We start from the raw sequence: 12879 nt of genomic DNA, 5'->3' as shown, positions 1-12879 counted from the left end.
TTCTCCTTTCTTTTCCTAGGGATATATACTCCGCTTCTACCCACTTGTCTCTTAACGGGAGAGTATTGGGATAATTCTCAGGATTTACTGATTTGTCCCTCTTTCTTCAACACTGTGTCTGTAATAGGATTAGGTTTAGACATTGCTGTAATGCACCACATTTCAAGGTTTGGGAACAAGATTGTACCCTATTTGCACGGGCAAAATTTTAGAATTTTTGTTAAAGCCATTTTATAAGGTACCGCCAGAAGAGGGCGAGGCTGTTGATCCTGCTTCCCTCTGCCATCTTTCCTGGAAAACCCATACTAATGTTTTTTAGATTTCATAAGGGTTTCAAAAACCCTAAGCACGACTTCAGCTTGGAAAGCCCCAGAGGTAGTGGTGTGGACGTGCCGTTGGCTTTATTGTGAGTAGGGACGTATTAGACACTTTGTTACTCATGGGCGCTTCACAAAGCAATTGATGACATTTCAGCACAGAAGGGTGTTGCGGACCCTGGGGAGGCCAATCTCAGCAGGAGGGTGGGGACCGACGCCAGGCTGGAGGGGACTGAGTAGAGAATGAACAAGGACAAAGGAGGAAGAATGGGTTTGGACGATGAATGAAGGCTGCCTGAGAAGAGGGAGCGTATGTAGTTAGAGCAATGTATGGGGTTCAGGATGGGTTTGTGGTCTTTATTTAAGGGAGAGACCAGAGCATTTCAATATTGCAAAGAATGCAGTCAAGGTTGGAACTGACCCTCAGAAACAGTTGCCAGAGGTCAGACAGAATGCAGTCCAGAGAGCAGGAGGAGAAATGAGCCTTTGCTCTCCGAGGAGCAGCTCTGTCCATGGAGGAGGAAGGAATGGAGATGCCATGATGACATATGAAGCCGGGGAGTGGAGAGAGTTCTGAGAAAAGCAGGAGATGAGGTCACCTCCTGAGCAGAAGGGTGGGTGGTGGCAGTGGGAGTTTGAAGGCACTGGAAGAGTTTTAGGGAGCTTGGAACAGCTGACGGAAAACAGGAGGAGGTGACGGTTTAGGACACTCAGAAGAGTGACTAGGGAAACGAGAAAAATCTCTGGAAGCTAGCTGAGCCTGGAGACCACAAATTAGTGATGGGTCTTCTCTTTGTGGCTAAGTGGTTTTAACCAGCTATCCTCAGAAAAAAATTGGGAAGGAGAAGCAGATGGACGGGTTGAGCTAAGGCTGGGGTTTCAAGGGAGGGCAGAGTATTGACTGGCGAGTGGCTAAGTGACAGACTTGGGTCTCAGCAAGATGGGAAGGATGTGACCACCCAAGGCGCTCACAGGCAGAGCTGGAGGACTCGAGGAAAGAGAACAACCGATGGTGGGAAGTGAATGGGGGTGAGCGATTTCATTGTAAGGGTTCAGTGGTGGATCAGTGTTAACAGACCTGAGTGACGTTAATTAACGAGTCCATGAAAGTTATGATCTGGGTGCTGGATGGGGATCAACTTGGGCAGGTAGGTCCCCAGGGGTGTGGAGGAAACTGGGGCGAACAGAAGCCTGTTATCCATGGTACACAAGGCTAAAATAAAAGAAGGGGGCCATTAGGCTGACAGTGGAGCAGAGGGTGATAGGGTCAGAGGGCTGGGGACCCAAGGGGTCTTCTACGTAGCCAGGAGCAATGGTCAGCAAGTGGCACTGGGGCCAGGGATGTCACCTCCTGACCCCCAAGTCTGAGGTGGGTGTGAGAGGGAAGGAGTATCCTCAAGGGACAAGAGATGCCAGGAATGTTCTGGAATGCGTGAAGGATGTCAGGAGGAGTGTCTGTCCTGGAGTTCAGATTCCAGAGGGCACAGAGGAAGAGCGTGGGGAGAGAGGGGACACTGAGAAGTGAGCCAAGGGCAGAGGAAGCACAAATGAGAATGGCGATAAGAACCAAGACAAGGTACATGACCCGAGGAGTTGAGCAGGATGGGGGCATGAGGGCAGTACCTGGTCTCCTGTGTTCTGAAAAGTTCCACCCCAGCAGGCCACAGGTAGATGGTGGGCAAGACGGTCAGGGAAGGATGGGGTGCTGCAAAGTGTATCATTCCCCAGCAAGCAAAGGGCTCAAGACTCTAGAGATGGATGCCTTCCTTCCAAGGCTGTGTTAGCTTAGCTCCTTCAAGATGGGATGTGGTGTAGAGGAAGTGTATTAGAGGAAACATCTCTGAGAGATTGCAAGGGAGCCGGGAGAAGCTGGGAAAGCCACCAGATCACAAAGCAGAATTGGCCCCAAGTGAAGGAGAGACGGAGGGAGGGAGGCTGGGAAAAAGCGCCAGCCAAAGTCCCCTCAGAGGAGCTCACCTCCCAGGACTGGGCCTGCCCTGGTGTCCCTAAGAGGGTCACTGGCTGGAGCAGCCCCTGGTAGGCATGGCCTTGACACGAATTCGAGGATGTGTTTCAGGGTGTGGCAGTTGGGACCCTCGGTCACTATGCTCCCTTCAGAGATGTGGAGTTTTGTCGCCATGGCCACACCAAGACACAGTAACATGCGTATGTCAAAGGCAACACTTCTCAAATTATGTTCTGCAGAGCCCTTGGCCCATAAATATCTGTTTGAGGATAAAAAAAGAGGATTCCATGATCAAACAACTTTGGGAAACACTGCAGACCCTCTCTTCCTCTTGGAGGATCACAATGCTTATTAGCATATTAAGAGTTCTGAGACGTCCTAGGCGCCTGGGTGGCTCAGTTGGTTAAGCAACTGCCTTCGGCTCAGGTCATGATCCTGGAGTCCCGGGATCGAGTCCCACATCGGGCTCCCTGCTCAGCGAGGAGTCTGCTTCTCCCTCTGACCCTCCCCCTCTCATGCTCTCTGTCTCTCATTTGCTCTCTCAGATAAATAAATAAAATCTTTAAAAAAAAAAAAAGAGTTCTGAGAAGTCCTGTAGTAAAGAAACTTGCTTAAATTTTTTAGTTTTGCTCTTTTTCAAACTTACTTGGGCAGTCTTCCCCCCCCAACTTTTCTTTTTTACACTGTTTTAGCACACTGCAGAATAAATGGAGCATGCACTGAGAGAGGCTTTTTTAGATACAGTTAACAGTTTTTCTTTCAGTAAGTACATAGAAAATCTGTGTTTCAGGGTTGATTATCATTATGATCACATTTTGAAAGGATCATTTCCCCCTTTGCTGCCTTCCCAGGAAGACCAGCTACTGGGAGGACCAAGCCCTGAGGTTGGGTGTTAGTCATTAAGCAGTCAGTGGGAGAAAATTTGGGGGCAGGACAGACACCCTCAGAATCCTGAGAATTTCAACACTTGGGTATTTGTCCTTTTAATCTACTACTCAATGCCAAGCAACTAATCCAGCAGAAAGCAGTCATCTAAAAGCAGTTTTTGCACATTTTCCATTAAGAAGCAGTGTTATTTAAAAATTATAATAGCTGCTCTTTGTGAATATCACTATTATAGATTATTTTTTCTATACTTTCCAATTTTTCTGTAATGTAATATTTTCAAATAAAAATTAGATAGATAGGTAGATTGATTGATAGATAATCTGAGAGCACTGATATTTGAAGAAGCCATTTTAAGGGCTAGATTAAATTACTGTAATTTAAAAATTTTGAATACCCATTTCTCAATATCAATAAATCCCTGAGAAATTCTCCATGTTAGTAATTCATCATCCAGGGATGCTCGCAACCCTTCACTGAACTAAATTCAATGTTGATATCTATCAATCGGCATCCAGTCAAGAGACAGAAATCACACCAGTAATCTGAACAAAGAACATTTACTATGAAGAATTAAACAAGGGACTAACTACAGGAACAGCAGAGGTAGGGAGCTGTCTCTAGTCTAAGGTAGAACACCCAGAATGAACACACTTGGAAGGTGCCTTCCCTCCCAAGGCTGAGCTTCAGACCTTGTTGGAGATGGTATGACTACAATCCACTGGATTGTGTGTTTTCCAAGCTCCCTGGTATAAGAACTTAGTAACAAGAAGAAAAAAGAGATCGTGAGCATTAATTATGGGGCCTAATCACATGCTGTTCCTATGCACACTTGTCACCAAGCTTCCTCTGACCATCCTACATAAAGTGTGAGCCCCTGAACCATCCTGGCCCTTCCTACCCTCCTTCCTGCTTTGCTTTTCTCCACAGAACATATCTCCTACTACCCTACAACTTACGTACTTACTCTGTTTTTGTCTGTAGAGTGGAAGCTCTGTGAAGTTCAGGATGTTTGCCTACGTTGTTCACCCAGAACGGTGCCGGGCACCTGCTAGGAACTCTGTAAATATATGTGAATATCTGAATAGATGAACTGAATTAATGAATGACCTGTGTGTACAGGATAATGAGAGTTAGAGCTTCTTAGTTTCTTGGACTGAAATTGGGGTTGAATTATAGTGCTAAAGAAGAATTCAGACCCTTGAAGGTAAGGTTTGTGAGCCACGTGCCAAAGCCGCAGAATGAGGTAAGGTTTCACAAACAATGAAGACCCTATTATGGTTCCAGATAGTAGAAGGGTAATAAAACTTTCCTCTCGCTTCCACTTCAGACCTCCAGACCATTCCTTCCTATCCATTTAGAAGTTTCTAGAATCCCAAGGCCTTGGAGAGCTAATACACACTATAGTGATTATAGGCAACAAAAGTGTATTATAAACAGCAAACTTGCTGGCAGGATACATCTTAATGGTTCCCACCACTAGAAGAAACGATAGTTACGCGACAGGACGGGGTGTCAGTCAACCTCCCAGTGGTTGAACAAGGAACATAGTAAATGTTCTTCGCTCAGTGGTTGATAAACATATCAAATCAGTACGCTGTATCCCTTAAACTTACACAATGGTATATGTCAATTATCTCTCCGTTAAAAAAAATAAAAAGGGAAGAACCCCATGGCCTGAGGCTGGATACGCAGAATGTTGGGAATCAAGCCAAAATAAAATAATACTGAAAGTGAAGGCCATTAATATCAGGAAGTTAGGGGTGGTCTCGAATTTCCTGTGTTTTTCCTGGGGAACTTCAAATCTCATGTAATTCGGGGGCGCCTGGGTGGCTCAGTTGGTTGAGCGACTGCCTTCGGCTCAGGTCATGATCCTGAAAGTCCTGGGATCGAGTCCCGCATCGGGCTCCCTGCTCGGCGGGGGGTCTGCTTCTCCCTCTGACCCTCCCCCCTCTCATGTGCTCTCTCTCTCATTCTCTCTCTGTCAAATAAATAAATAAAATCTTAAAAAAAAAAATCTCATGTAATTCTGTGACCTACACGAGGTCCTGCCTACTGCCATTTTCCTCTACTGAGCCATGTAGTGTACGTGTGTATATCCATGGGGCTTTCCGTGTTTCCGAGTTCACTTGACTCTCACTGCTTTGCCCAGCGCGGACCAGTGAGCATCCTGCGTGAGCTTTACTGAGGCACCGTCCCTTACTCACTCAAGGTCCTGGGGGGAGCGGGGTGCGGGGCTGGTGTGGCGGCAAATAGCCCAGCGAGGGAGGTAGAGCCCCCCCACGGGCGGGTCCCAGGGCTGTGCTGCCACCCAGTGGGCAGTGACCCCCACTCACTCCAGGAGCCCGTGCGGGGGGAGGGGGGCAAGACCATGCTGGGAAGCGTGCGCCCCCCAGGTTCCCACCAACACCAAGCCCTCCGTGCGGAGGACGAACGTCATCTTTGAGTTAAATTGAACACTCAACCGCATATTCGTCTGGGCCCTTTTATGTTTGTTTTTGCCTTTCTTTTAATAGTTTGTTTCTATTTCCATCTTCACAGGTCCACGCTCTGAGATGAAAGCTAGCTCAGACACTTCTCTGGCATGCACTAACAGGATGTCCTTTAGCCAACTGTGTGAGTGCTAAACCGCGGTGTAGGGGGGTGGTGACCCAAATTAGGTCAGTCACAGGTCCAGAGAGAGGATCCGGAGAAGTTCATATGGACTTCCCAGCTGTTCGGCATTCCTCTTCTCCCTTCATCCTTCTTCCAAGCCACCCCCTGCCCCGTATGTCCTGCCCCTGACCACCCACTGCTTCCTCCCCCCAACTCTGAAATCTGGACTCCTCCAGCTTCCTTTCTCTCCAGCCTCAGACCTCCCCCCTCCCCCATCGCAGTCCCAGCCTGGGAGGTTCCCCCACAGGCTCTGTAGCCCAGACTTGACGCCCTTCCCCCACCCTCCGTGGAATTTCCTGGGATCTTCTGGGAGCACGGTCAGCACCTCACGCCTTGCTTAACTCCTGGCTTTCCTCACTATGTTTTCCTCAAATCCCACTCACTGGTCCTGAGCATCTCTGCACCAGCCCCCTTCCCAAGTGACACCATTCTGTGGTTTCCTTTGTCCCCAGATCCTCTCTTGGGACGCCACCCCCCTAGTCACAGGACAGTGTCTCTCAACAGTGACAGCGAGAACCAGACCTCATGCTGCTCACTGTGGATCTCCCCGAGCCGTCTAGATGCCCTACGGATGCAGGGAGTGGGCTTCTGCCCTGGGGTCTGCACATAGAGCTCTCACAGGACACTTTCCCCTCCACAGCTGGCTGTCACCTGCTCAGAAGTGCCCTGCTGTCAGCCCACCTCGTATCACTGGGGAGCAGTGGCAACTCAGTTCCCTTATCTGGGGCAGCCAGGAGGACGCCTGTCTGAAGGCCAGGGGGAAATCAAAGGCGGGGTCCAGGGGGAACCGGGAGGAGAAAACAACTTCCTGGTTTCTCTCAGAGGCTTGAGAAACACTGTAGGGGTCCGGAGGAGCTTTCAAGTTGCTTTCTTTGGGTCAGTCCCCGAGACCAAGACCGAGGCCAGCGCCTTGTGGTGTAGAGCTCCCCAGGGGTAAACAGTGGCTTATCTTGCCCCTAAAGGTCAGGCCCTGCTGCTCAGAAGAAAGCCAGCCTCTCGGCTGCCCCAGGCCATTCCCACAGCCGCTCGGATGGTGGGTCAGGAGGCCGAGCCCCGTGCCCCTGGAACTCCGTCAAGGGGTAAGTCGTCTATGTATTTAACCAGTGACGCCCACGTTGATGCTTGGGATGGTTTCGCTTTTGCAAACCTTTGTTTCTATCCTTCGAGAGAAGAGCTCGGCCAGCCTGTTGCAGGAAGCTGCTTCACAGGGTGAGCAGACTTTTGGAACACGTAGACATTAGGACCGATGCCCATTTCATGACCCTAAACCGCAGCGCCGGGCTCTCTTTGACGGTATGTTTCCTTAAATATCACCTTCAGACAGGCAAATCGTGTTTCCACCAGGAGAATTTAAGTTCTGTGAAGAAGTGTAATGCTTACTTTTAATTCCCCGGTGGTATTAGTGCATTGCCAAGTATATGAGGGCTTCGTGAGGAGGCCATTTATAATAGCCGCTCTCGGGGCGCCTGGGTGGCTCAGTCGTTAAGCGTCTGCCTTCGGCTCAGGTCATGGTCCCAGGGTCCTGGGATCGAGCCCCACATCGGGCTCCCTGCTCGGCGGAGAGCCTGATTCTCCCTCTCCCACTCCCCCCTGCTTGTGTTCCCTCTCTCGCTGTGTCTCTCTGTCAAATAAATAAAATCTTTAAAAAAAAAAATAGCCACTCTCAGCAGGTGGGGATGCGTTGGAGAAATGTTTATTTTCAATCTTCTCAGCTATAGACCTACTCTGGGTAAAATGAAGCACCAGAAAAGGGACGGGATGGCTTCACGGACACTAATCCAATTTTTTTTTTTTCCCCCTCCAGGACCACCCAGCTGTATGAAGGGAAAATAATCTTTCATGTCTCCACAGGGCAGCCTGAAGATGGCCAATTACACGTCAGCCCCGGAGGATGACTATGACGTCCTCATAGAGGATGACCTGAATAGCAATGAAATAGAACCATGCGACCCCTATGACCCCAAGATCCTGGTGGCCCGGGTGGTACCCCAGCTCTCCACCACCGTGTTCCTGACTGGTCTCCTGGGCAGTCTCTTGGTTGTGCTTATCCTGGTGAAACATAAAGGACTCAAGCACATGGAAGATATCTATCTCCTGAACTTGGCGGTTTCGAATTTGTGTTTCTTGCTGGCCCTGCCATTCTGGGCCTATACTGCGACACACGGGGGCGTTCTCGACAACCCCTTCTGTAAAATTCTAGTGGTCCTGTACTCCATAGGCCTATATAGCGAGGCATTTTTCAACGTCCTCCTGACTGTGCATAGGTACCTGGTGTTTTTCCCCGTGAGCCTTCCCTCAACCACCAGGACGACACCTTGGGGCATGATCTCAAGTATTCTGGCGTGGGTCCTAGCCGCTCTGGTCATTTTGCCCGAATCCGTGTTTTATAAAGCTCAGATGGAAAGCCAGACATACAAGTGCTTCTTGAGACTACCTCACTTCCTGCTGGTGGAGGAGACATCCTGGAAGCGTTTTCTGACCTTAAAGATGAACATTTTGGGACTTCTTTTTCCACTGTGCGTTTTTGTCTTTTGCTACGCGCGAATGAGAAAAATACGAAGGTCTGGGGAGAGGAGGTCTGGCCTTTCTAAGCTGGTTTTTGCCATTATGGCTGTTTTCCTTCTGATGTGGGGACCTTACAACGTTGCACTTTTCCTGTCCACTTTCAAAGAATCTTTCTCCCTGCACGACTGCAAGAGCAGCTATAACCTGGACAGGAGCATTCAGATCCTGAGAATTGTCGCAGCCACCCACTGCTGCGTCAACCCCCTCCTCCATGCGTTCCTTGACCCCACATTCAGAAGACACCTTGGCCGTCTTTGCTGTGTGCACGATGGCCGTCCGCTTCAGTCCAGAGAGGAATCTACACGAGATGCCTCCAGGGAAGAACGTGACCATTCCACCAAAGTGTAAACTAGCTTCCGTCAAAGGCGGGACAAATAAACATTGATTTTTATATCACTGCATTGTTTTGCATTTTTTTTTTTTACACATTTGTATATAAAACAGGATATGGGAAGAGAAGCAGGGAGGCGAACAAGCATTTTCCAAGCACCGAATTTGTCTCAGGCGTTGTGCTAGGCTCTTTGCAAACCTGAGCCCCTTTGTGCCTCAATACTTGACCATGGGTGTGGATGGAATGTGTCTCATTTCGCTAAGGAGGAAACTGAGGCACGGAAATTTGTCTAGGCTCACACAGCTAGAAAGTGGCAGGGCTGGGGCCCAAACGTGAGTGCCATTCACTCCAGAGCCTACGCTTTATCCAGCATGCCAAACTTCCAAAAATTGGGCAAGGAAACACACGAAATAAATACGTACCCTTAAAACCAATCAGACCACATTCCAAATTAAAAGCAACCCATTCATATAGAAGTAATTGTTCAGGCATATTTTCTTGCAGGTAATTGAAAGGACTGGCTAGCTGGAAACTAGGGATAAAGAGGTAAAAGTGACTTGCTCTGTGGAATTTGCTAGATCTCCTTGGCTACTTGCTACATGAATAGTCTGCGTGAAATAACTCCAGGCAAGAATATTTTCAAAGGAATTGAGAAAACACTCATTCAGTACAATCTGAAGTGGAATCTGCTAAGATGCATTGGAACTGATGGGGGTTCAAATATGCATTGAGCAGGAAAAGCCTGGGTGGGACAAATTTACGAAATGTGTGGAAGTGGGTCAGTCAATGGTTATTTGTTAGTGGTATTTTGTGGGAAATGCTGGAATTTACCACATGTATTAAACCATTAGCGTTGGGGCGCCTAGGGGGCGCAGTCGGTTAAGCATCCAACTCTTGGTTTCAGCTCAGGTCGTGATCTCAGGGTCGTGAGATAGTCTGCTTGGGACTCCCCTCTCTCTTCTCCTTCTGCCCCTGCCGCTCATGCTTGCTCACTCTCTCTCTCTCTCTCTCAAAGAAATAAATACATCTTTTTTTTAAAAACGTGTTTTCTGAACTTTGCGGTGATTTTCAGACCTCAGTGCAAGGACAGAAGACATTTCCATATTTTAAAATCAGTTTGTGCAACTGGAGAGCTTTCATCTTACCTTCAGTTGGAGGTGCTCTGTGATCTAATGGCATGCCATGCTAGAAGGTACACATCAAGTGAGGAATCTAATAGAATTCTATAAATACCTTCCAAGTGATAAATATGCACATGTAATATCTTACGCTCGCAGCCTGGTGTCAGTGTTTGGCAGCACCTTGTGTGAAAAGACATTTTCAAAGATGAAAGATATAAAATTTCTCCACAGATCAGCTTTAAGGGGTGACCTTTTGCAATCAACTTTAATAAGAGGGAACACCAGTTTTGAACCTCAATTGAACAGAAATCACCCCCCTAACTTCCACTCTTCTCATTAGTAGACCGGTATCACACAAAAGAAATTATACTCCAGTTATGAGTTGGTACGGATACTGCCCATTCTAGCCCAACCCAGAGTTTCTACCTTGCCTTCTCCATTCTGTATTTCTTTTTTTTTTTAACTTTATTTTATTATGTTAGTCACCATACATTACATCATTAGTTTTTTGATGTAGTGTTCCATGATTCATTGTTTGTGTGCAACACCCAGTGCTCCATTCAATATGTGCCCTCTTTGATACCCATCACCAGGCTAGCCCATCCCTCCACCCCCGTCCCCTCTAAAATCCTGTTTGTTTCTCAGAGTCCATAGTCTCTCATGGTTTGTCTCCCCCTCCGATTCCGCCCCCCCTTCATTTTTCCATTCCATATTTCTGTCCTCCTCTTTTCTTTCATGGTAACTCTAGGTCCCCAAAAGCATCAACACATTTACTCATTTTCCCAATCATACATACACACAACGGTGTCCAGCGTTGCTACACCCATAGTGCTTAGAATCGCGGGTAGATAGATATAAGGATGATAAGGAGAGGTACCCAGACCAGTCCTAAAGATGTGGCCTGGAGGAGGGGAGCGAAGCTATCACTGGGCCAGGGAGCGTGACCAGGTTACGAGATTCAGCAGCAGTCTCCCTGGAGAGTATCTGGGCTCAGACATGAGTGATTCCCCCACAGGAATCTTGCACCTGCTCCGTCTTCTGTTTCTGTGGGGCCGGGGCAGCTGTGCAGGTGGGGCCCTGCCTCTGCACCCTAATGAGGGACACACTGGGCCTGAGATCCAGCCTACGTTGCTGAGCAGGCCATGGTCCCAGGCAGGGGGTTGTACGCACCCTGGGAAAGGGGTACGTTCCCTGGCCTTCGCACAGCGGCCCCGTATGGGCTGGCAGGGCTGTCCTCTGACTGCTCTCTGGCCAGGCACCATGAAATGCTCTAGTGTATTTTCCCTGTGCCATTGCCCTCTCCCATGTCCTGTGTGTGGGCACGGGAATCCTTCTGCCACCAGGACAAACTGGAAAGGGGGTTGTCTCCCTCCGGGACCAAGCTCGGGGGCAGAGGGAATTCGAGGAGCAAGGCAGAGGCAGCTGCAAGCCCATGCAGGGCTGGTAAGGCCTGGCCAGAGGGGAGAAAGGCCAGAGAAGCAGACACAGGGTGGAAACCATGCGGAATGCAAGGCCATGGGCTTTCACTTGAAGCTTGTGAGGAGCTTGGGGTTGGAGGAAGTGAAAGCAGAACACCAAACTGAGGCCACCCTCCATTCAGTGTGAAAAGAATGGGGGGACCAAGGGTCCTGTGGCAGCCCAGGGCTTGTGCTACATGGGATGTACCCCAAGTGGGAAGAGAAAGGAGCATCTGGGCAGTTATGGGATGGTAACATGCAGATTTCCCACTTCTGGGGCACCTGGGTGGCTCAGTTGGTTAAGTGTCTGCCTTTGGCTCAGGTCATGATCCCAGGGTCCTGGGATCCTGCTCGGCGGGGAGCCTGCTTCTCCCTCTCCTGCTCCCCCTGCATGTGCTCTCTCACTCAGTCAAATAAATAAATAAAATCTTAAAAAAAAAAAAAAATCCCCACTTCCGCCAGAATTCATGAGTACGAAGCTCTGAGACTGTTTACCCTGGGTGCAGCATCCCCAAAGATGTATGTCCCCAAAGATACGAGACACACAGAGGAAGGGTGTGGCCCTTGGCTAAGACCAAGTCCACACGTTGGTTCCTTCTCATGACTAGAAGCTTTGACCACCGTCCCATCCAAGCTGAAGCGAAGGAGATGTTGGGCTGTTTCTTCTCTTCCTCCATCTGTCCCTGCCTTACCCCAGATTTTCCATAGTCTCTGACTTTCTGGGGTGACTCTCTTCTTTAAAACTCAAACAGCAGGCTGAGGTACCCATCTCCTGCTCTGCAGAGAGCTCACAGCCCTGTTCAGAATTCCCACGGTTTCCCTGGGCCTCACCTTCTTCTGACCACCTGTCACCCACATCCTTCTGCTCCCTCATTACTGATCTTTACCACCTTTCATTTCCAGAACCTGCGATCCCCACAGGCAGGCCCTGTCCTGGTGGGTGATGGCCAAGATGGGTCCAATCATCGATAGGTATCAGGTGTTGGTGATAAAGCACCCTGACCAGCAGAGGCAGGAATTGTCTCCGTGATGACATTTTTCTTTAGAACCTGAGTGGCTGTGTTCCTGGGGCCCGTGCGTCCTCTCTGGGCGGTTCTTCCACCATCTCCACACCTTTCCTCGCCTGCGGCCGACTCCAAGTTCCCTGGGGGAACTCACCTGGAGGAGCGAGTCAGCTCGATTGATCTGGTTCCAAACTCTCACTCTCAGGGTAAAGGGCTCACTTTTCTCAACCCCAAGGGCCACCTAATATGACTCCCTAACATAACCTCTGCTTCCAACCTAAAATTCAGACTCAACCTCACCCATTTATTTCACTCTGGCTCAAACACTACAAATGACCTGCTTTGGGCCATGGTGTTCACAGCCCAGCAGGACCGACACTTCGGTTGGAAGGAGCAGGTGGGTGCTCACACCCACAACCACAGCATAGATGGTGATTTGCTTACCTTCTCTACATTTCACGACTGTGAGCCTGATGTATGGATATTCCTGTGCGTTCTGTTGACAATACTAAATTTCAGAAAAGAGAGATGTACCAGAGCCTTAGGGTTGAAGTAAATGAAGGTACTGCCCCAGATCC

General features: G+C 49.0%; 1 protein-coding gene across 3 annotated transcripts; it reads left to right on the top strand.

Annotated features, from left to right (window-relative positions):
- The first annotated feature begins 6637 nt into the window (after positions 1-6637).
- CCRL2 (C-C motif chemokine receptor like 2) lies at positions 6638-8752 on the top strand. 3 transcript variants are annotated; one of them, XM_034997340.1, is made up of 3 exons: positions 6638-6902; positions 6996-7116; positions 7675-8752. In XM_034997340.1, exons 2-3 carry the CDS (start codon positions 7081-7083, stop codon positions 8734-8736), a joined length of 1098 nt encoding a protein of 365 aa, XP_034853231.1. In that variant the 5' UTR covers positions 6638-6902; positions 6996-7080; the 3' UTR covers positions 8737-8752. The 3 variants fall into 3 exon arrangements, with proteins under 3 accessions (XP_034853231.1, XP_034853232.1, XP_034853233.1); XM_034997341.1 differs by having other exon boundaries at positions 6991-7116; XM_034997342.1 differs by lacking the exon at positions 6996-7116.
- Positions 8753-12879: the final 4127 nt, after the last annotated feature.

The sequence above is a fragment of the Mirounga leonina genome, unplaced genomic scaffold (genome assembly GCF_011800145.1).
Source record: "Mirounga leonina isolate KUSES-001 unplaced genomic scaffold, KU_Mleo_1.0 Mir_94, whole genome shotgun sequence".
In the NCBI taxonomy this organism is placed as follows: domain Eukaryota; kingdom Metazoa; phylum Chordata; class Mammalia; order Carnivora; family Phocidae; genus Mirounga; species Mirounga leonina.
Note: the sequence above shows the minus strand (reverse complement) of the source record. Positions and strands in the feature narration are given on the sequence as shown.

What these genes read in the sequence shown, in the direction of transcription:
- CCRL2 (XM_034997340.1), top strand. Translation starts at nt 7,081, where the DNA reads ATGACCCTAAACCGCAGCGCCGGGCTCTCTTTGACG. An exon ending in GCGCCGGGCTCTCTTTGACG is followed by an intron (nt 7,117 to 7,674) that starts GTATGTTTCCTT and finishes ATGTCTCCACAG; the next exon opens with GGCAGCCTGAAGATGGCCAA.